Source organism: Pimephales promelas, chromosome 23 (genome assembly GCF_988280905.1).
Source record: "Pimephales promelas chromosome 23, fPimPro1.hap1.1, whole genome shotgun sequence".
Lineage (NCBI taxonomy): Eukaryota > Metazoa > Chordata > Actinopteri > Cypriniformes > Leuciscidae > Pimephales > Pimephales promelas.
The window spans coordinates 25,131,242-25,152,953 of record NC_142791.1 but is presented as its reverse complement, the minus strand read 5'-3'; the positions used below and the strand labels follow the sequence as shown (position 1 = coordinate 25,152,953).

Sequence of the window (21,712 nt, the reverse complement as noted above, 5' to 3'; positions counted from 1 at the left end):
ACAAATCATGACTAGATCATGTAGTAACACTTGAGTCAAAAGCAAAAGCATTTGTGCTTATAAAACGACCGATCGTTTCGCTTGATAAGACCCTTATTCATCGTCTGGTGTCGTTTAAAGCCCTTTGAAGCTGCACTGAAACTCTCATTTGGACCTTGAACTGTTTGGTTCCCATTGAAGTCCATTATATGAAGAAAAATCCTGGAATGTTTTCATCAAAAACCTTCATTTCTTTTCGACTGAAGAAAGAAAGACATGGACATCTTGAATGACATGGGGGTGAGTAAACTATCAGCAAAAGTGTTTTTAAAAGTGAACTACTCCTTTTATACTGAAATGTCAGTTTATATATTCATACTCCCTTCCAGACATTAAAGTCCAGACATAAAAATATCAGTCTACACATTTATACTAGTTTTTAAATGTGAGCTAGTTTACTAGTTCACATTTATACTAGGAGTTTAAGTATCTTGGGGTTTTGTTCACGAGTGAGGGAAGATGGAACGGGAGACTGACAGACGGATCGGTGCGGATCGCTGTTGGCCAATGGAGGTCGACGTCAGCACCTGGCGGCCATCTTGTCACAGGCAGCTTGCTTATTGGTAACATTGTTTTAATGGTGCGTGTACTTTTTAAATCACCGTAACTTGCTCAATTTTCTACCGATTTTCAAACAGTCTGGTTTGTTATAAACGGAAGAGATGTAGTTATGACACTGCATACGTATGAATAATAAGTGTATAAATAAATAATCATCCAGAATTATAGCCACGTAATAACGTTTGTAAGAAACCAAACCGTTTGTAAATCCGTCAAGATTTCAACGAGATAAGAGTATTTTTTTACATCAGTGATACATTTACATCTGTGACAAGATGGCCGCCGGTGATGACGATGGAAACTCCGCCAGCTGAGTGTCAGCTGAGGTGGCACGGGCATCTGTTGCGGATTCCTCCAGGACGCCTTCCCAGGGAGGTGTTCTGGGCTTGTCCCACTGGGAGGAGACCCCAGGGCAGACCTAGGACACACTGCAGGGACTATGTCTCCCGGCTGGCCTGGGAACGCCTCGGTATCCCCCCAGAAGAGCTGGAGGAAGTGTCTAGGGAGAGGGAAGTATCTCTGCTTAGACTGCTGCCCCCGCGACCCGGGCCCGGTTAAGCGGAAAAAGATGGATGGATGTTTAAACTGAGACCATCTAAAGTTAATATGAATGAATTACAAATCTGTATGATTGATGGAAGATCTCTTGTAAATGTAGCTGGGTCTGTGGCTAGATATTGTGCTATTATTCAATGATCATATTGAAGCTACAGTTAAGAAAGTTAAACAATGTTTGTGTCAGTTGCACTGTTCAATTGATTGCTTCACAACTGGTACAAGAAAGCGTATTGCGCAGCAACTATTACCGCTAATTGATTATGCAGATATGGTTTACACACATCAAGTGTTACTTCTCTTGAAGCTCTAGATTTTTTATTTAATTCCATATGTAGATTTGTCTTAAGGTATCCATTCATGACACATCACTGCACGCTCTATGAAAAATTGGATTGGCTCCAACCTAAAGAAAGAAGAAGGTTTCGCTGTGAATAATGTCTAGTTGAGTTTGTTTTTTCTTGTTTTTCTGTGTTTTTGTGTTTTCTTTCATTTAGTCTTTGAAATCAGACGAGTGTTAAAGTGTATTGTCTTATTTTGAGCATGTGTGGGTTGTTATGAGTGATTAAAAGGACCCCCTTGAAAATGAGAAGGTGCATCTCAAGTAGGGTTGGGTATCGAGAATCGAGTATCGATTGGAATCGGGACTAACTTTCCGTTTTTCCCGGAATCGTTCAAAAGTTAAAATTTCGATTCCTAGTTTCGATATTCACAGTCCGCCGAGCGGAAGAAGAAACCGCTGAACAACACCAACGAAGAAGCGTCTACCGGAAGTGTTGGCATAACCGCGCGAGTCGAACATGAGTAGCTTACGTCGGCGGTCCAAAGTGTGGCTTCACTTTTCTAAAAATAACGAAATCTCGGCAAAATGCAAAATTTGTGACAAAAGGAGTATTTGTGACAGAAGGAGTATTTCCTTCAGAAAGATCGTTGGTTAGCAAGGTTAGCTAAACTTTTTTGACCCTGCCTCTTAAAAGAATCGGAATCGAGAATCGTTAGGAACCGGAATCGAAACAAGGAATCGGAATCGTAATCAGAATCGTTCAAATTCAAACGATACCCAACCCTAATCTCAAGGGGCTATCCAAAATAAACGAATAAGAATACATATGAAGAGTTCAGATGCAAAAGCCTCTAAGTGCCATTTGAAATTTTCTTCTAGAATGATGATTTTTATCAAGCTTGTATATTTAAGTTCAGTGAATTCACTTAAATGGCAATGATAATTACCTATTACTTGTTATTTAAGTGAAATTACTGAACTTAAATATACAAGTTTGATAAAAAATCATCATTAAAGAAGAAAATTTCAAACGGCATTTAGAGGCTTTTGCATCTGAACTCTTCATATAGAAATTTTATAACATGGAAGATTTTGAAATAATACTTATAAATAATACTTATTTACCAATACAATGTTAAATACATGTCGTAACATAGAATATTTTAATGAGTATTTTAAATCATTAAATGAAGGAATAAATCAATTATAATTTTTTGTTTTTCATATAACATGAAAGATGTAAAATGATCTGTAAATTGAATACGTACTGTACTGGCATCCGTACGCCTCCAGCCTCAGTCCCACCCTCCCGTTGGGGTTCCAGTCCAGAGGCAGGATTCTGAGATACTGAGCGATGACGGGATGCTGGAGCTTGTACATCACCACACTGTCGGCGTTGGAGTTCCCAGAAAAAGCCTCAAATAAAAAGAACAACAGCGTTTCATTACCTTTCACGATATTTGTGGCTTGACATTGACTTGACTTAATGCAGTCTTTCCCATTGGATCATAGAGATCCTGAACCTGATCCTGAGACGAGACCCGTCTATAACTTAAGTTATTTAACACGAGGCAAGACCCTGTGGCGACCGGAGCGATTCAACATCGCCATGGGTCAATGCGCAGATATCCACTCAGGCTCTGTATTAATACAGATGAGATCAATACAGGCACTTTTGTCCAGTAACATCCACATACTAGCAATAACCTGATCAAAAATGCTGATCTCATAACTGGTTAAACTCAGTGGTCAACTTATGAGGTTCTTTTACATTAGATGCATTATTACAAAGGACATGCATTGTGTTTTCATGTTTTATGGGGACTTTCCATAGACATAATAATTTTTACACTGTACAAATTGTATATTGCATCCCCTAACCCTAAACCTACCCATCACAGAAAACTTTCTGCATTTTCAAAAAACAAAATTTAGTCTTATTTCTAGGCGGTTTTCCTCATGGGGACCAAAAAATGTCCCAACAAAGTCACAGATTTTGGATATTGTCATCTTTGTGGAGACATTTTTTTCCTCATAACGTAGGGCTTACCTGGAGCATGCATGCATACGCACATTTATATTCTATAATAATAACTATGCATGCACCGATATGAAAATTTTGGCCGATACCGATAATTCTTTATATTTGAAAGCCGATAACCGATATATCGGCCGATAAATTTAAATCCAAATTTGTATCTAATTTTGAGAGCCTGATTACAAAAACAAAAGTCTCACAATTAAATCCATGTCCCAAGCGCACAATTATAATGATGTTCTCATCATAGTGTTGTATAGCCGATATGACAGATTTGCGCTGCACATGTTGTACTGAACCGTATTTTCATTTTTTGAAGAGATTTCAATCATATTTCAAGAAATTCAAAAACATAAACAGTGCTCAACAAGTGTCTCAGCTGCAGGGAATAATACATTATTAATCAGCTTTAATATATCGGCCACATTTTATTACCAGGCCGATAACGATAACATTAAAAATGAACATATATCGTCCGATACCGATATCGTGCATCCCTAATAATTACTAATAAGAAGAAATGCATGTAAATAAACTATACAAATTAAATATATTCTGTAATTATTAAAAATAAAATGATAAAATATATTTATATTATTAAATAAAGAATATATAATCCGTAAGGCTAAGACAAGCTGAACATCGACAAAACCAGCTAAACGCAAGCTTGGCAAAGTTGGGAAGCCAGTCAGACCAGCTTAAACCAGCAAACCACCTCGGGTGGTTTTTAAAATCAGGGTATTTTCCAGCTAAGGTCCTGCTAGCCATTTTAAGAGGCAAAGTAGAGTTATTGTGGATTATTTTGCAGGGAGGGATGTTCATTTTGTCCTTATATCTGTCAGAGATGTGTGCAATTTGGTCTTTCTGAGCTCCGAGTAATTGGGAGCTGAGTAGCGTTCTCAGTGCGTTTGAGGGGATCAGTAGTCTGGTGAAGTGAAGCGTTAAGCTCAACAAATTGCTCTGTTTCCTGCCGAGGAGGCGCATCTCATTTGCTCTAAAGTGGCCTGTGAAATATATCAAGAGTCAAGGTGCAAATCCTCCTCTGGTAGGAGCGACACGAAGAAGGGGAAAAGAAGCTCACGTCTTAAACTCTAAGTGCTTCTGACGACAGACGGATTCGTGACTAACGGTTCTCAACAGGCTTTATACCGAACGACACGTGAACAAACGGGAAAATGTTCAAAGGGCTTTAAATGATTCCAGACGATGAATAAGGGTCTAATCAAGCGCTCATTTTAATAAATAAATAAATAACAAAGTTTACGTTTTATAAGCTCAACTGCTCGCCTCTCTCTGTTCTGTGACGCGCGTTCGTGAATCTCCCGTTCGAACTCGTTCATCAAAATGAACAAGTCTTTTTTCCGAGTCATTTGGTTCATTCAAAGAACGAAATGAACGAGCTGACTGGGGAAAAGATTCGTTCATTTTGATGAACGAGTTTGAACAGGAAAGTCACGAACGCGCGTCACAGAACAGAGAGAGGCAAGCAGTTGAGCTTATAAAACTTAAACTTTTTTTTATTTTTTAATGAGCGATCGTTTCGCTTTATCAGACCCTTATTCATCGTCTGGAATCGTTTAAAGCCCTTTGAACAGTTTGCAGTTTGCACTGAAAGTGTCTTTTGGACCTTGAACCGTTTGGTTCCCATTAAAGTCCATTATATGGAGAAAAATCCTGGAATGTTTTCATCAAAAACCTTAATTTCTTTTCGACTGAAGAAAGAAAGACATGGACATCTTGGATGTCAAGGTAAAAGTGAACTACTCCTTTAAGGAAAATATTTGCGCACGTAAAGTTCTTGTTGTGCTCCTAAATTTCCAAATTAAAAAAAAAAAAAGCATTAAGCCCTGCACTTACTAAAATCCATCGTTGTGTAAGTTTTTATCTTATCTGGGCATGTTCTTCCTTCATCTCAGGTGAAGCTGCACAACACCGAGGAATTAAACTCTTACCCTGATACTATCTTCCTGCCGATACGGTCTCCAGTTGTGGCCCGTGTCACTGAACATGAGGAGGTAGCGTGTGACCCAATCTGAGCTCCCGTATCGGCCCTGAGTGGCCATGGCTGTAATCTCCGTCCGCTGCTCCAGCTTGATCTCCAGCCACTGATACTTATTGGAGTCCAGTGGAGACCAGCCTCCAGCACCTGCAGGACACGAGACAGAGGAAGAGCTGGGTGAGCTGAGGGCTTCACATGGCATGCACAGCATTATGGTCCGATTGGGAAAAAACAACAGCTGCCTTCTTAGGAAGCATGCAAATTGAAATAGAACCCTTACAAGTGCCTGATTTGCAACGCTCTATATATAGACACTCATGTGAAGTGCACCGATTCACAAGTCATTTCAATAGTTTGATGTTAGCTAGCATATTAATAGGCTAGTGTTCAATGTAAAACTCTAATAACACACAAAGATTGGAGGAATCATTTGAATATATATATATACATATTTCATATAAATAAAATGTATAATATAGTATAAAACCTTTCCTTCATGTTTTATCAACACATCTTAATGAGGATAAAGCCGTTCCACTGAAATAATCCTGTTAAAAACCTGCTTGCAGTCTAACAACCGCTTGATTAGATTCGTTTATAATCTTGATCTTTTCATTTGTGAAATTCTCTTTGACCATTTCAATATCCCACCTAAGCCTTCACATACAATCAGTTGCACAAAAATGAAAATGTTATCACCATTGTTATACAGAACTTTCTCTCGTCCATGAAAGACAAATGTAGATGTTTAGCATAACTTTGAAGCAAAACCCATGGGAATGAAGGCAGTCAATCTCCACAAAAAACACTAAACAAGTCGCATAAGAGTCTCTTCAGACTATTTGACTCTTCAGACTATGGCATCTATGCTAATAGTGGTCTCTCTGTTTATCCTGAGGTTTAACGCAGTCCGCCGGATCCAGGCCGTATCCAGATCTGATGAAGGACCTGAGCCTGTACATGACGACAACGCAGCCCTGAAGTGTCACTAGTCCCTCCCTGTGCTGTGCAGGCCTCCTTCCCTTTACCTCTGTACAGATAATCGTTGTCGGGATAATCCCGCTTCACGTAGCTACGCTGAAGCGAGACAATTCTGTTTTATAAATTTTAAGCCAGACAAGTAGTTTGTTGAGGGTTGGGTTTTTTGGGGAAGCACTACATGCCTGCGGACATATATTCAAACGCACATACGTTACTCTTAATGCGCATGTGCACGCCATCATTAACGCCTGTATTTATTTTAGCCCCATTTGCTTTCCCTAAGTGGTTATTCCACGTGTTAGGCCGCCATTGTAAATAAGAACTTGTCCTTAATGACTTGCCTGTTAAAAAAAAAAAAAAAAAAGATTCAACGTTCTCACAGGTTCGCGTTTTTAAAGTTTGCGCAGAGAGAACTTAAGAGTTTTCTGTTAGAACGGTGTCGTGTTAGCGGCCCTAAGTTAATCAATCAATTAAAACTAACTTTAGCCGGAAAATAACTTTATTCTATAGCTGTCATAAAGCCAAAACAAACAAGTTTCTTTAATTTCTAACACAGTCTCATCCCAAAAAGTCATATAACTGACGTCTTGGGGCGTATTTTGACCATACGTCAATATCCGCCTTTTTAGGGCCCCCTTAAACGTCGGTAGATGGCGATCCCGGGCCGTCATACAACTGACGCTTTACCTTTAACGTCAGTTAGGTGACGGGTTAGGTTTAGGTATGGGGTAGGGTTAGGGTCCTATAACCTCATCTACCGACGTTTAAGGGGGCCCTAAAAAGGCAAATATTGACGTATGGTCAAAAGACGTCCCAAAACGTCAGTTATATGACGTCTTGGGATGAGACCGGGTTGTAATTTCCTATTATCACTGTAAAGCAGTTTTGGAAGAATCTACATTGTTAAAAGCGCTATATAAATGAAGATGACCTGACTTGACTATATTTTGGTGTCGCCATATATTTTCATTGTAAAGAAAAGTCAACATGCACAGACTTCAAATTTTGTGCTCAGAGAAGTTAATTAACTTGAATTAACTATCCTCATATTGTGCGTATTTCCATTGAAACAATTTTCACTCAGAAATAGCTAGTAAATTACACAAACTATTACAAAACAATGGCAGTGTAACACTGAATCAAAAGAAATTTTGAAGTAGATTCTTGTAAAACATACTCTTATAATAATGTTTTATTTAAAATTTCGATTTTTGTTTTGTTTTGTTTTCTTTTACTCTGTAGGGTTTGCAGTTAACAACCTGTGTGCTAGCAGACTGTCTTACAGGCGGTTCCTGCTAACAACATCAATACTCTGAGCCCGTCAGAAAAGAGTCCATTTACCTACAGCAGACCCATAAATACTGACACAAATAAGCCTGAAAATCCTAGTCATATTCCCTCTCTTATTATCTGCACTGGTGAGGCCACCCATAGTGCCGTGCGGCGTCTCAGATGTGGATCCTCCACGGTAAATCAGATAAGACGGCTTCATAAACGGTACCTGTCTGTCGTAAATCATGATAAAATCACCTAACGTGGGACACCGCGCCGTGAGGAGCAGGCGAGAACAACACCTGCTCGGGATATTGGGCAGCAGAGCAAGAGAAAATGCTGAATGTGGCCAAAGATGGATGCCAGATGGATGGAGCCATCAGACAGGTGGAGCTCAGTGAACCCAAACGGTGTCTCGCTCATAATCAGGACAGACCAACTGAAGATGGGGAATTTCTAGACCGCCACGGGAACAGATAAAGACAATCTTTATACCCAGAGAACCATTTGAATGCTCACAGGTTGTTCTTTCACAGCTCAGAAGAGTTGATGGAGTTATGCGTCACTGAAGTATCAACAGTCGCAGATGTTACTTCTCTAATAATGAAATATAGACATGGTAATACTTTCATCTTTTAACATTAGTTTACTACCTTAGTTAACACAAAGAATTAACTATATTTCTGGTTAATATTAATTTCCATATTTACTAAATATTCATTACTAAATATTATTTGTAAAATCAAAGGTTGTTTTTGTTAAAGGAGTAGTTCACTTAAAAAAAAAAAAAAAAAAAAAAAAAAACTTTTGCTGATAATTTACTCACCCCCGTGTCATCCAAGATGACCATGTCTTTCTTTCTTCAGTCGAAAAGAAATTAAGGTTTTTGATGAAAACATTCCAGGATTTTTCTCCATATAATGGACTTCAATGGGAACCATATGGTTCAAGGTCCAAAAGACAGTTTCAGTGCAAACTGCAAACTGTTAAAAGGGCTTTAAAAGATTCCAGACGATGAATAAGGGTCTTATCAAGCGAAATGATCGTTCATTAAAAAAAATAAATAACAAAGTTTAAGTTTTATAAGCTCAAATGCTCGCCTTTCTCTGTACTGCATTGCACGTTCGCGACTCTCCTGTTCGAACTCATTCATCAAAATTAACAAATCTTTTTCCGAGTCATTTGGTTCATTCAACGAACAAAACGAACGAATTGACTCGGAAAAAGATTTGTTCATTTTGATGAACAAGTTCGAAGAGGAGAGTCACGAACGTGCGTCACGCACACATTTGAGCTTTTAAAGCTTAAACTTTTTTTTTAAATGAGCGATCATTTCGCTTGATAAGACCCTTATTCATCATCTGGAATCGTTTAAAACCCTTTGAACAGTTTGCAGTTTGCACTGAAAGTGTCTTTTGGACCTTGAACGGTTTGGTTCCCATTGAAGTCCATTATATGGAGAAAAATGCTGGAATGTTTTCATCAAAAACCTTCATTTCTTTTCGACTGAAGAAAGAAAGACATGGACATTTTGGATGACATGGGGGTGAGTAAATTATCAGCAAGAGTTTTCTCAAAAGTGAACACTAACAAGCTGGCAGATCGAGGTTCGGTTAGACTTGTAGCGTCCGGTTGAATCATGAAACCTGAGTTTGGTGTTTCTAAAACAGCCAGTTAGCTTCAGAGTAGCATGACTAGCCTATTTGAGTATTTAGGGCAGGGCTCAATACATGTGTCAGAAGACATTGACATGGCCACTGAAATGAAAAGTGACCTCGGCTCATTACTGAGGGCCAAACAGAGGGGCGGACAGCGGGAGAACGTTTATACTGACACAAAGCGTGTGTTTAGAATTCAAACCAGCATCCAGAAAGTAGCTTTGTCCTTAATATTATGGAAAAGGGACAGCAGAATCTATGATCGATCGCAGAGTGTTTCTCTAAAAGGTTTCAAAAGCCCTGAGCTCCTGTTGTCTCAGCGCTTCAGGAATCAGGCTTAGCTGAAAAAAAAACTTGCACATCTCAGATATATACAAAGAGAGGTTTCTGTGTTTAAGTTATATTGGAGGTTTAACCTGAAATGACACTCACATTCTGTTTCACTTTAGTGAAGCAGGCTCATTTCCAGAAAGAAAATGGGAAGGTGGGAATGAACTAAATTGTCTAAAAAGATTTAATTGCATTCAGATCATTCAGATGAAAAAAAAAAAAATAGCTACAATATAAAGATAAAATGCTGCTGCAGAGCAAGTATGGACTTACTACTGCTAATAGATACACAGACACACTGCATTTATATATATATATATATATATATATAGGCGGGTGGAGCTGGGGAATGTGGAGGGTTTCAGAGGACCAGCTTACTACAACAAACTATCTAAATGCTGAGCAAGCAATCTCATTGGCTGCAGGATCAGCGGAGGCCAATCAGCTTGCGCCATGCGGTAATGATGTGATTGATTGCAGATTTCATGTAAAGGACCATCAGCCTGTGCCCTCTGAAGTTTCATGACTGAACTAGATATTTATTTATATATAATGTAAAACAATAATTGTATTTATTTCATAATTTAACATTTGTAAGCATGTATACTATTGTTATAATAATGAACTAAAATTAAGCCATAAAAAAACCCTTTTCATCACTTCTAATAGAACTGAAATAAAATATTTAGTTTATTTCAATTAGTTGACAAGGCAAGATTTAGATTTTTCTTCTGATTAAAGTTGAAGTACTACAATAATTACAACTAAATAAATTAAACTACAAACTTAATAAAAACAGACACATTAAAAAAAATGTTTTATAGTAAAATTTAAATCAAAACAGAAAATGTAAAAATAAAAATCTGATTTAAAATATTAACAAAACCTATATGGTAGTGTATTAATGATAATAAAATAACAGTTTTTAAACATAAAAATGATTTTTTTTTTTTAAATTAAACCCCTAAACACACACAGCATCAGAGTATATCAAATTAAATCCAACTTTTTTCTGGTATTGCCACTGTTGTCAATTATACACCAGTCTTTCCACCCATTGTGTTTCTATTAACACTGAATTACCCATCTTAATGACCTCTTATACGGCCCTCATTAAAGAATAATAGTCTAATTCCGAAAAAGCCCCGTTTCTGCTCAGCTGTCACGTCGAATGAAGTAAAAGTTGGACGTTCATTGCATTTTTTCTGACCGGAACGGACAAAACCGTTCCTCTAAATGAAGAAAATGATGAAGGTTAACCAGGGGTCGTTGATGAGGGCAGCCGGCCGCTCGTCTGACACTCATTTAAATGACCCTGTCATCATATTTAACACCTGGACCAACACCACAAACCACCAGTGACAATTCATCTGTAAGAAACAGACAAAATAGTGACTTTCTATAAGCTAATCAGTGACCTACGTCAAACTATTTGGATTGGGAGTGATCATTTGGAAAAATCTCATTTTATTCCAGAATCCCATTGAAATCCCATGAAATATAAACATATACTATGATTCTAAAGTTTGGAGACAGTCATTTTTATTTCTTTAAAAAATTGATTATTTTATAAGAAAATAATTATTTATTTAGCAAATATGCATTAAATTGATCAAAATTGACAGTTAAGACATTTATAATGTTGCAAAAGATCCTATTTCAGCTAAATGCTGTTCTTTTTGTTTTCTTTCCATTCAAAGAAAAAATTGTCAATGTTTTCTCAAAAAATATGATGTTTTCAACATCACTGATAATCAGAAAAGTTTCTTGAACAGCAAATCATCATATTAGAAGGCTGGATTTCAAAGTATGCATGTATTCAAATATAATTTATATATATATATATATATATATATATATATATATATATTAAAACATTTATTTCACAATGTGAAATAAATGTTTTTCTCCAAAACAAGTTAGCCACTATTACTGGCACCCTTTTACTAAATACTTTTTGCAACCTCCTTTTGCCAAAATAACAGCTCTGAGTTTTCTCCTGTAATGTCGGATGAGTTTGAAGAACACCTGACCTGAGATCAGAGACCATTCCTCCATACAGACTCTCTTCAGATCCTTTTCATAAGAAGGTGCTTATTCTCTTCATTTCAGACCACTCATCTTTTACAGGGTTCAGGGACTGGGACGGTCATGGCAGAAGCTTCATTTTGTGCTCAGTGACACATTTTTGTGTTGATTTTGATGTTTGTTTTGGACTGTTGTCTGACGGAAGATCCAACCACGGCCCATTATAAGATTTCTAGCAGAGGCCGTCAGGTTGTGATTTTGTATCTGTTGATATTGAACAAGATCTGAACAAGATGTCCAGGACCTCCAGCAGAAAAATAGGCCCTCAAAATTAAAGATCCAACGGTATATCCAGTTGTACACATGGGGTACTTTTTATCTCTGTTTATCCATACCCACGGCTGTCGTTGTAGTGTACCGGGTTGCTCTGCATCAGGACGTAGACAGCAATACCTCAGCTTTCACTAGGGGTGTAAATCGGACAGTTAATCACAATACGATACGATATCGATTCTCTCAGCCAGGGATACGATACTTTCCGATACCTCAAAAAATTCTGTGATACGATTACGATTCGATTCGTTTCAGGGCTATATCGATGGATTAATTGATATTAAGATATATGTGCCAAGTGTCCACCACCAATTACATTTATTAACTTACAATACATCCAAACATATTTTACATGAAAGTTTAATTAAACTCTTTGAAAATCGCAATTGAAATAAGCCTATAAAAGTAGAAAACAAAAATAAAAAAACAATGAAAACGAACAAACGAACTCTTCTGTTATTTTAAAGTTAATTTTAAATATAATTAATATTATATATATATATATATATATATATATATATATATCATGTTTCAGAGATAAATAAAGCCAAGTAATTATTATTAATTAACATAGACGCCTGTCAAACTTTGTTGTTGTGATTAACGTACACGCAACACAGAGAGCTTTTCACTTTTCACTTACCACCCGTTTTAGCAAGAATCCCTGAAAAAGTTTCAGCTTTTATTTTCTTTCTATGAGCCAAAGAAGATATCACAGGTACATCAAGTTTGCTGAAATCCATCCTCGATCACTTTTAGTCAGCTTTGATGAAACTCCTCTCAGCTAACGCGTCTTTTCAAAGTGACAATCAGCCTTGTCACCTGACCTGAATACTGCGCAGTGATTTGCTAAAATAGACTTTTTTTCGGGGCTTGTCGCTTCTGCTGTACAACATAAACTCGCGATGCCTTTACAGTGGAAAACACTAGCTTTTGTGACAAAGGGTTCAGTCAATCTTGTCAGACGTCTATTTTAGCGGAGAAAAGTTACATGAGGTTGTGGTGTCAAAATAAAAGTACCGTATATCGATATTTTATGCGTGGTATCGATGCATCGTATCATTGCATCGATCTATATCGTTGTATTGTTAACTTACACCCCTAGCTTTCACGCTTTCCCACTTGAGAGTTTTCATTGACCATCTGAACCACATCGTCATATGTGACTTCAGGCAGGTTGCGGAGAGATTTGGTCCAGAGGTATCTATCGGACTCCACCATTGTAAAAAGCTAACCAGAAGAGCCGTATCCCTACTAAAAGACGTACTTCCGGTCTTCAATAGGCATATTGCTCAAACCTTTCAAAATATGACACGACCCCCCACAGAGCTCGCTGAGGCCCCCTTGTGGGCCGCAACACCCCTGTTGGAAACCAATGGCTTAGAGCGCCTTTAAGGGAAGTTGGCCTTTGTGTTTTCTCATATTTAAACTCCTGTGGAAAAAGAAGTCATGGCTGGACAATGTCGTGTCATCCTAGTCACCCTGGTGTACTTTATATATATATATATATATATATATATATATATATATATATATATATATATATATATACACATATATATCAGAATATGATTAAATTGAGCCTTGTTGAGCAGGGGAGACTTCTTTCAAAAACAACAACCAATCGTTTGGGCTAGTTATTTTTTCTTTTGACATAGCAGTAATGGCTAGGAGAACATATAGCATTACAGTAAAGACATTCACCCAAATGTTTATTTCCTGTGGTGCAGTAAATGTATGATTCATACGTCACAGCCGCTGAATGGAAAATGGAAGACATATATCACCGGCTAGCGGGATTTAAGAAAGTTGAAACAAACAACGGTCCGACGAAGAGCAGACATCTGTCTGATGAACTGGCCAGAATCTCATCTATTATTTATCTCGTTTCCACCTGCAAGTGCCAAGGGACAAAAGCTAGTTTGGAGCAGGGATCAGCAGAAATGTCTGATGAAAGTAGAGTAGAGTTTTATAACATTAGCAGGCGTGATTGTAGAGCTTTTGATGAAGCTAATGCAACACAAATGGATCTGGAAAGCTGCCACCTGCTTGATTTTTCTTGACTCGAGTAAAAAAAAAAAAAAAAAGACCAAGGCAACAAGAGGATACGAATTTAAATACTTTCTGGTTAATTGCAACTGCTGAGTTTATCTGAAAGGAATATAATTAGAATTTCATACGGATCTAATTTTCTTTTTCACATTGATTGTAGATCTAAATGCCAGACTGTTTAATCCGCATGTTGAAAGCGAAATATGTGAATTATAGTTATTATCATTTGCCCACGCACTAAAAATTCACACGAATGGCTGTTTTCACACAATGCAAAATGAAACGCATTCAATTTTCCTTATGAACACATAACGTTAGAGAAGACGTCTGGCTTTTAGATTACTGTGTTACATAGGTCTTTTGCTTCAATATATAATGGCCTTGTAAGTAAGGCTGTTACATCCTGGGGATAAAATCTAAAGCTGGTAGCGGCTATCATGAGATACACAATCACATTTGCATTCTAATTAAACCCTCCGTGCACTCTTCATATCTGCAACGTGGCGAGGAACAATTACACCTGCTGATAGACTAACAGCTGACGATTTAAACGACAGCTAATGGCGCCCGTAATGATACAAACACAGTGGAACGCTTGTGAGAAATCCAGCGCTCTTCACAGCGAGAGCCGCCGGCGGTCGGGGAATTAGCACAAGCTGCCGTATAAAATGAGAACGCTTTGCTTATTTATCCCATGATTCAAAGAGGTTAGTTCCGATATCCCGGCAGGTCTGCGCAATGACATACAGCATGTAATCCGGCCTGAGATTGGAAGCATTCTAATGGGAAAAATAGCACAAACGGACGTCTAACGAATTCATTATTGGTCTAATAATGTTGTTTAAACTAGAATGCAGCCGTCGAGGGCTAAAAATGTTTAGAAGCCATCAAGAGACTCATTAAATAGAAAGCCTGAAACTTCTGTGTGTATAATTTGATAAGTCTTATATTGTGTCTCTGTGATCTTCTTCTGTTTTCTGGTCCAGTGGGGTGCATCTGATCACTTACAGTAGCACACTTCTCCTCAACAGTGAACATGATTTGTCTGAACACAAACAGTGTGACTAATTCTGCCACTGAACAGAATAAAAAGAAGCACTAAAATACTCAAAACGTACAGCACAACCAATGCTGCACCACTGCAGGGGTGTGTTTCTCGTACAACGCTGTAACTCGCTGCTAACGGTCGTAGTACGATGCATCGCTGAAGAAATCAGCTAGTCACAAATTTTTCCCGAAATGAATGAGTCTATTTGAGATCGAATTAAAGGCACACTATGCAGCTTTGATGTTTTTGTGAAACAGTGACCCCTAGAGCCGCTGTGGTGTACTTGCACTGTTGTAAATAACGCGCGACAAATTCGCGTCTACCACGTCTAGTTTGACGCTTGACCACTTTGTGTTAAAGGAGAACTCTGGCGCAAAATGAACCTTTGGTCTAATTACACATTGTTATCTAGTCAACCGTTATCTGAGATTTGTTTTCATGATTGCCGAATGTAAATAGTTTATTTACGATCTCTAAAAACAGTTTAGCCTATAACACTAGTAAAACGCTAGTATATAGGGCATAGAGTAATGACAAATAAAAATCGCTTGTTATTACCACTAACAAGGCTCAAAATAGCCCCACACTAACACTGTAGCATAATAAGGGTCCCTACATTCAAACCGAAGCATTGAGAACTTTGTCAGTGTCCATACAGTTTAATAAGTAGATATTTTATACACACAGCCAACTTCGCGAATACAGGAAGAAGCCATCTTTGAAAAATAATCTCTACCAGTCGATCTACGATCGCCGATCTAAGTGCGCTGAACTGTGCAGAATCTCACAGGGTCCGTTGTTTCCGGAAGAAACACAAACACGAACCGTTTTCTTCTCTTCAATATGTACACGTAGCCTACTGTTCGCGCTCACCTTATCACCTTATTCACATCTCACCAGCACACATGGATCGGCGTTCGTAGATCGATTGGTAGAGACTATTTTTCAAAGATGGCTTCTTCCTGTAATTCGCGAAGTTGACTGTGTGTATAAAATATCTTCTATTTACATTCGGCAATCATGACAACAAATCTCAGATAACGGTTGACTAGGTAACAATGTGTAATAAGACCAAAGGTTAATTTTGCGCCGGAGTTCTCCTTTAATTCGCGCGTCAAGAGTGAAACTGACGTGCGTAAAAACAAAAATTTTAAGCGAAATTTACGCATGTCACGCGCGTCAGAATCAAAACCATTTGAGTCATTTTTCAAAAAATAGTAATTTTTTATGTTGATCGAGCATTCATCAAGAGAGTCACCGCTCTGTATTTGCTCTGGAGAGCTAGAACACCGGCGCGGGGATCATCGTCGACGCATTTGTGTCCACCGGACCCTTCAGAGGCGAACCGTTTGGCGAGTTTCACCATTTGCTCCTCCAGGAGCTGCGGCTGGATGACGGCCGCTGTCAGCGGTACTTCCGCCTGTCCCGTGTCCAGTTTGAGGACATGTTGTCCCGCATCGGAGCGAGGATCACCCTTACCCTCATCCATCTAATCTGTCATTTATTTTTGTTTTGATGATAAATAGAGCCAACCTCCAAAAGTTAGAACCTGTCGTGTGATTTTTTTCTCTCTCTGACGCCCAGACACGAACTTATGCACATATGTTGGTTGTCTTTACATCATAATAATATTTCATATAATCTAGATATGGAATAAATAACATTCAATACAAAATGAACATGTCTCGTATATTGAAACAAAGTTTTAACTGATAAAATAATTGCTTTGTTGTGCATTAGAACCACACCAGGCATTTAGTCATATTACAAAATAATTTATTGAAGCATCCAGACACTTCACCACATGAGCAAGCAGCTGGGCACCTGATTGGTTAACGCGGCACGAATTGACCACAAAGATCAGATTTTTCAACTCGGGCGGCAGGCACGAATTCGCTTCAAACACGTGAATGCACAAATAGCACTAACTAAATAATTCGCGCTTAACGCGCCAGATGCTCAATTCGCACCATTCGCGCAAATGAGGCGTATTCGCGTCTACCGTGCCGCGCTCTACGCCTCATTTGCGCTGCAGGAGTTTTTTTACGCGCGTAACGCGTCTTTGTATTGACTTAACATTGAAATCACTCGTGCCTGACGCGCTATTCGCGCCTGGTGTGAACACACCATAACGGTGCGTGTCCACTACAGCGGCAAAACTCCGCTCAGTGCCGCTGGCAACGTCTTTTGTTCAACATATAAACATATACACACCTTATAATCATCAGATGCACGTGATTACATTCAGAAATAGACAAGCTTTGTTTACAATAATGCCCCAAGCAAAGACATCGCCTCAATTTTATAAACTTTTATAAACCCAGCCAGTATAATCACAATGAACACATCCAAAATTATTTAACATATCCTATATAACAACAGCAAAGCGTCTAATTTGTAAACAAAATTATTTACGCACTAAATCCAGCATAAACACAATTTGCTTATTTTTAAAATCTCAAAACAGACGTCACATCCCGAACCGGACATTAATTGGATGCCGTCTGTGTAAACTTGTCTTGCAATTATGTTAACAAGGTACCAGGTTAATACAAGTGATTCAGAAGAATTAGTTTACAGGTTTGTGGCGTCAAACGTGTGAAAGACCCTACAAATGTGAGGCATTTTGGTCCAACTACACTTGACACCCAGAATTGTATATTCTGTGAAACCTGAAATTTTCATCATCTGCAGTGAATACAATCATAAATGTGTTTCTTGTTTATCTAATTATTTGTTCTCCAAAAATGCTAAAATAATTGTCTAAGACTGAAAATCGATATGAGGAATCAGTCCCAGAATTGCTAAATTCCTTGTGATTCCCATCTCTAGTCCCCAGACATCCCATCAGCCGTCACTCCACGCACGGCCTGTCGACTTCATTGTCTAGACACTAGATGTTTGTCTTCTTCTGTAAGTACTTCAGGCCAAATTAAATGCCAAGATATTAGTGGCTCTATCAAAAGCAAGTGAGATTTCAGAAAATCAATACAAATCTTAAACCAGCACATATAGGACTCGGACTAAAGGTCAAACGGGGTGGCACGTAAAAGTTGGAAGCATGTGGAAAATAACAAATAGTTTGAGATTCCTCCGGGCTGATGCCTGGATCAGGTCAACAGGCACTTACAGGGAAGGCGAAAGTGTTTGGAATCTCAAACCACACGGACAGAAAGATGCAAGCCAAACATGTCACAAAAGTTTCAAAGGGATTTTTCATCCCAGAATAAACTTTCTGTCATCATTTGCTCCCACTAATGTCCATCCAAAGTCGACCATCTTTCTTGTGAGGAACACAAAATGTGATATGTTGAAAAATATCTCTGTTTTTTATACACAAAAGTAAGTCAGTTAGGTCTAATATTGTTTTTTTTTAAGGGTGAGTAGATAACCACAGAACTTCTAATTTTGACTAAACCATGAATTTAAAGGTGCATAGCACAAGTCTCTGAGTTTATGCAGAACTACGCCCCCTCTGGTGACAAGCGAAACTGCAACCAGAGGTGTGCACGCTCATGGACACACACACGCTTCCACAAGCTGTTCATAACCAAAGGAGCATCAGCCGCACAAATCTTTTGTTAAATTCATAATGTCTTCAGAGGTAATAAAGTTATAAATCTGCAAGTCCTTTTAAATATATGAAAGGAAAGGCATTTGAGTAAATTAAACACTTGTGTGTGTGTGAGGGGGAAACTTCGGTTTTTGTTTCCATCTATCTCCATGTTGAACTGTTTTATGCGCTTACTGTATAGAAACACATTCATGAACAATATAAGTTATTACTTTGTATCCCGTTTGAGCCCTAGAGCCGACTGGAGATCTCTCCATGTGTTGAAAGCTTCCCGATGTCTTCCTCTCGTCTTATTCCTACGCCTGGCTCTAGACAAAAGTTTGATTTTCTTTGTCTTACGTGGAGTTTGCGTTGGGGTTTGGAATGAACTACAAGCCGGTCTCTTTGAATCCATCTTCTAGTTTTGTGGAAAGTTGACTAAAGTTGTGTCGCTCGAGTTGTCTTCGCTGATACGGAGAATGGCGGTGAATACACAAACCTGCTAGACGTAGCCAGGCGAGCGTGAACCCGCGCATGACGTCACGCCCAGTCTCAAATCCGTCCCGAATTTTTTTATTTTACTGTACAGGATTTTAGAGGCAATCACATCGATCAAGGGCTCATTCAGCCCATCAGGCGATTGTTTAAAGGATAATTCTGGTATTTAACACCTTGAGTCTATTTTGTAGTTTGTTTTGAATGAAATAGAGTGGTGGACTTAGAAATTTCGAACAATGGGTCCTGTCTCGACTTTTTGACTATTTTAGAATCGCCTTGTGACAGCGTTAGACTGGCTGTCTATGGGCATGCACAAACATGTCCATAAAACAACCCTTAACGTTCATTTTCAAAACTGTGCAACTCACCTAGTGGTTGGTGGTGTTCGTTGATGATTAAAAACAAATATATCGGCGCAGTGTATGCTTTCAATCCGTGTTGTTAGATATAGTGGAACTATTTTTTTCAGATACCTCACAACCGCGTATAAACTTCCGCTCGATATTTGAGTCTGAAGCATTAGCACACTCCCGACCACTTGATGGCGACAACCAGGACGCTGTACGGAACACGGTGTCTAGCGCACCGTAAAAAAAGTCAGTCGAATATGGCAAGACGGAGAACCGAGCGAAAAGACTACAACCAAATGTAAACAGACCCTTTCCGTTCCCGGTAGCTAGCGCAGTAATATCAACGAGCACGGAGTCCTCCAGCAGACATCAATGCGATTTTAAAAAATGACAAATAAAACACGACAGAAACGGTATTTCGCTAGGCTACTTGTTTCGGAACATCAACGAACACCACCAACCACTCGGTGAGTTTCACAGTTTTGAAAATGAACGTTAAGGGTTGTTTTAGGGACATGTTTGTGCATGCCCATAGACACCCAGTCTAACGCTGTCACAGGCGATTCTAAAATAGTGAAAAAGTCGAGACAGGACCCATTGTCAAAATTTCTAAGTCCACCACTCTATTTCATTCAAAACAAACTACAAAATAGACTCAAGGTGTTAAATACCGGAATTATCCTTTAAGCATGTATGGGTTAGAAAAACGGCTATTTTTAACATGAAATGTTGCGCAATGCGCCTTTAAAGCAAATTAGTGAAATGATTGCCCAGATAGCAAACTGACATTGAATCAACGTGGAAATATGACATAGAAACAACGTTGATCTGACATTGTTTTGCTCATCGAATTAACGTTGAACCAACGTCAGACGCGTCATTCTTTCAAAACTAACGGAAAATCAACTTGAAATCAACGCGTTGTTTCAACGTTATGAAAGCAAACCAATTTTTGATTTTCATTTAGCTTTGAAGAATGCCGCGTCTGACGTTGGTTCAACGTTAATTCGATGAGCAAAATCAACGTTGTTTCAATGTCATGAGAGACGTCGTTTCCACGTTGATTCAATGTCAGTTTGCTGTCTGGGTGGCTTGTGTGAAGTGTGCTTGATGTATGGTTTTCTGTAAAATCTGATTTGAAATAAAGTGCTATGCAAATGAAATTAAGATTGTTAGGTTTAAAATGACAGAAAACAATAATAAACAGTACAGCGCAATGTTAGCTATGCCAAGGTCATTGGATTGATTCCAAATACATGTAAAAGTAGGCGGTGCTGAAAATGAAGACTGAAAAGTAGAGACAGACTGAAATTCTTATTACAAACATCTCAGCTTCAGAGTGTGAAAGGTTTTCAGTACACTGGTCTTTTATTGTGGCATCATCGATTTCCAATACATCGCTCTGTAACTGACACAGTCAGATGGTCTCTTCTAGTCTAAGGGTGTTTTCATTTATACATTTATATCCTTGCGTTTGTCAAGACAGGCACAGATAAAGTCACAATAAGCCTGCAGTGCAAACTTACCAATCTGTCTTGATGAATGACAGAGAGGAACATAAACAGGTGCTCTCTAACCAATAAGAGGACAGTTTTTCTCACATGTGACTTGCATAAACACATTTTGGTTTAAAAAAATATTGTAACAAATTAAATCCACAGTCCGTAGTTTTTCCTCTTTGTCGCCATCTCTGTTCAAAATATGCAATTGCAGTCATTCGTGGAATTATCAACTTTACGTGAGTTGTAGTTCGACACGGCACAGTGGGGATGAACACAATGTTTGAGGAGAGTGTGAGGCTGTCAGTCGCCGCCGGTGTGGATATTGGCATTCACAATCACAGATTATTATTTTTGAAAGTATGAACATAATAATTTTAACCGGAAAATGTCATCTAAACTAGAAACATCCACTTTTGTTCCGGTTCTGACATTGCAGTAAATCACGCTGATTAAGTCTAAAAATCGCTTATAAGTTATCATATCACGCAAAACCGTGCAAATTAGGGGTGTAACGAGACACGTATTCGTACTAAACTGTTCAGTACGAGGCTTTCGGTTTGGTTTTCGCTACGCATTTTTAGACCGAACGGTTCATTGGACCATTTTTCCTGCCGACCAACATTTCGTTATTT

The 21,712-nt window shown here is 38.5% G+C and overlaps 1 protein-coding gene and 1 long non-coding RNA gene across 3 annotated transcripts in view; one reads left to right on the top strand and one right to left on the bottom strand.

Annotated features, from left to right (window-relative positions):
• cntnap3 (contactin associated protein family member 3) overlaps nucleotides 1-21,712 on the bottom strand; it is a 172,046-nt gene that overhangs the window by 99,530 nt on the left and 50,804 nt on the right. For both annotated transcript variants that reach the window (XM_089126433.1, XM_089126432.1), the window contains exons 3-4: nucleotides 5,429-5,622; nucleotides 2,707-2,854 (exon numbers count right to left, since the gene is read on the bottom strand). In XM_089126433.1, coding sequence (XP_088982559.1) covers nucleotides 2,707-2,854; nucleotides 5,429-5,539 — 259 coding nt within the window. In that variant the 5' untranslated portion in view covers nucleotides 5,540-5,622. The remainder of the gene's footprint in view (nucleotides 1-2,706; nucleotides 2,855-5,428; nucleotides 5,623-21,712) is intronic.
• Nucleotides 1-21,712, top strand: part of LOC148969471 (uncharacterized) — a 364,565-nt gene that overhangs the window by 309,969 nt on the left and 32,884 nt on the right. The gene's annotated exons all lie outside the window — the stretch shown is intronic.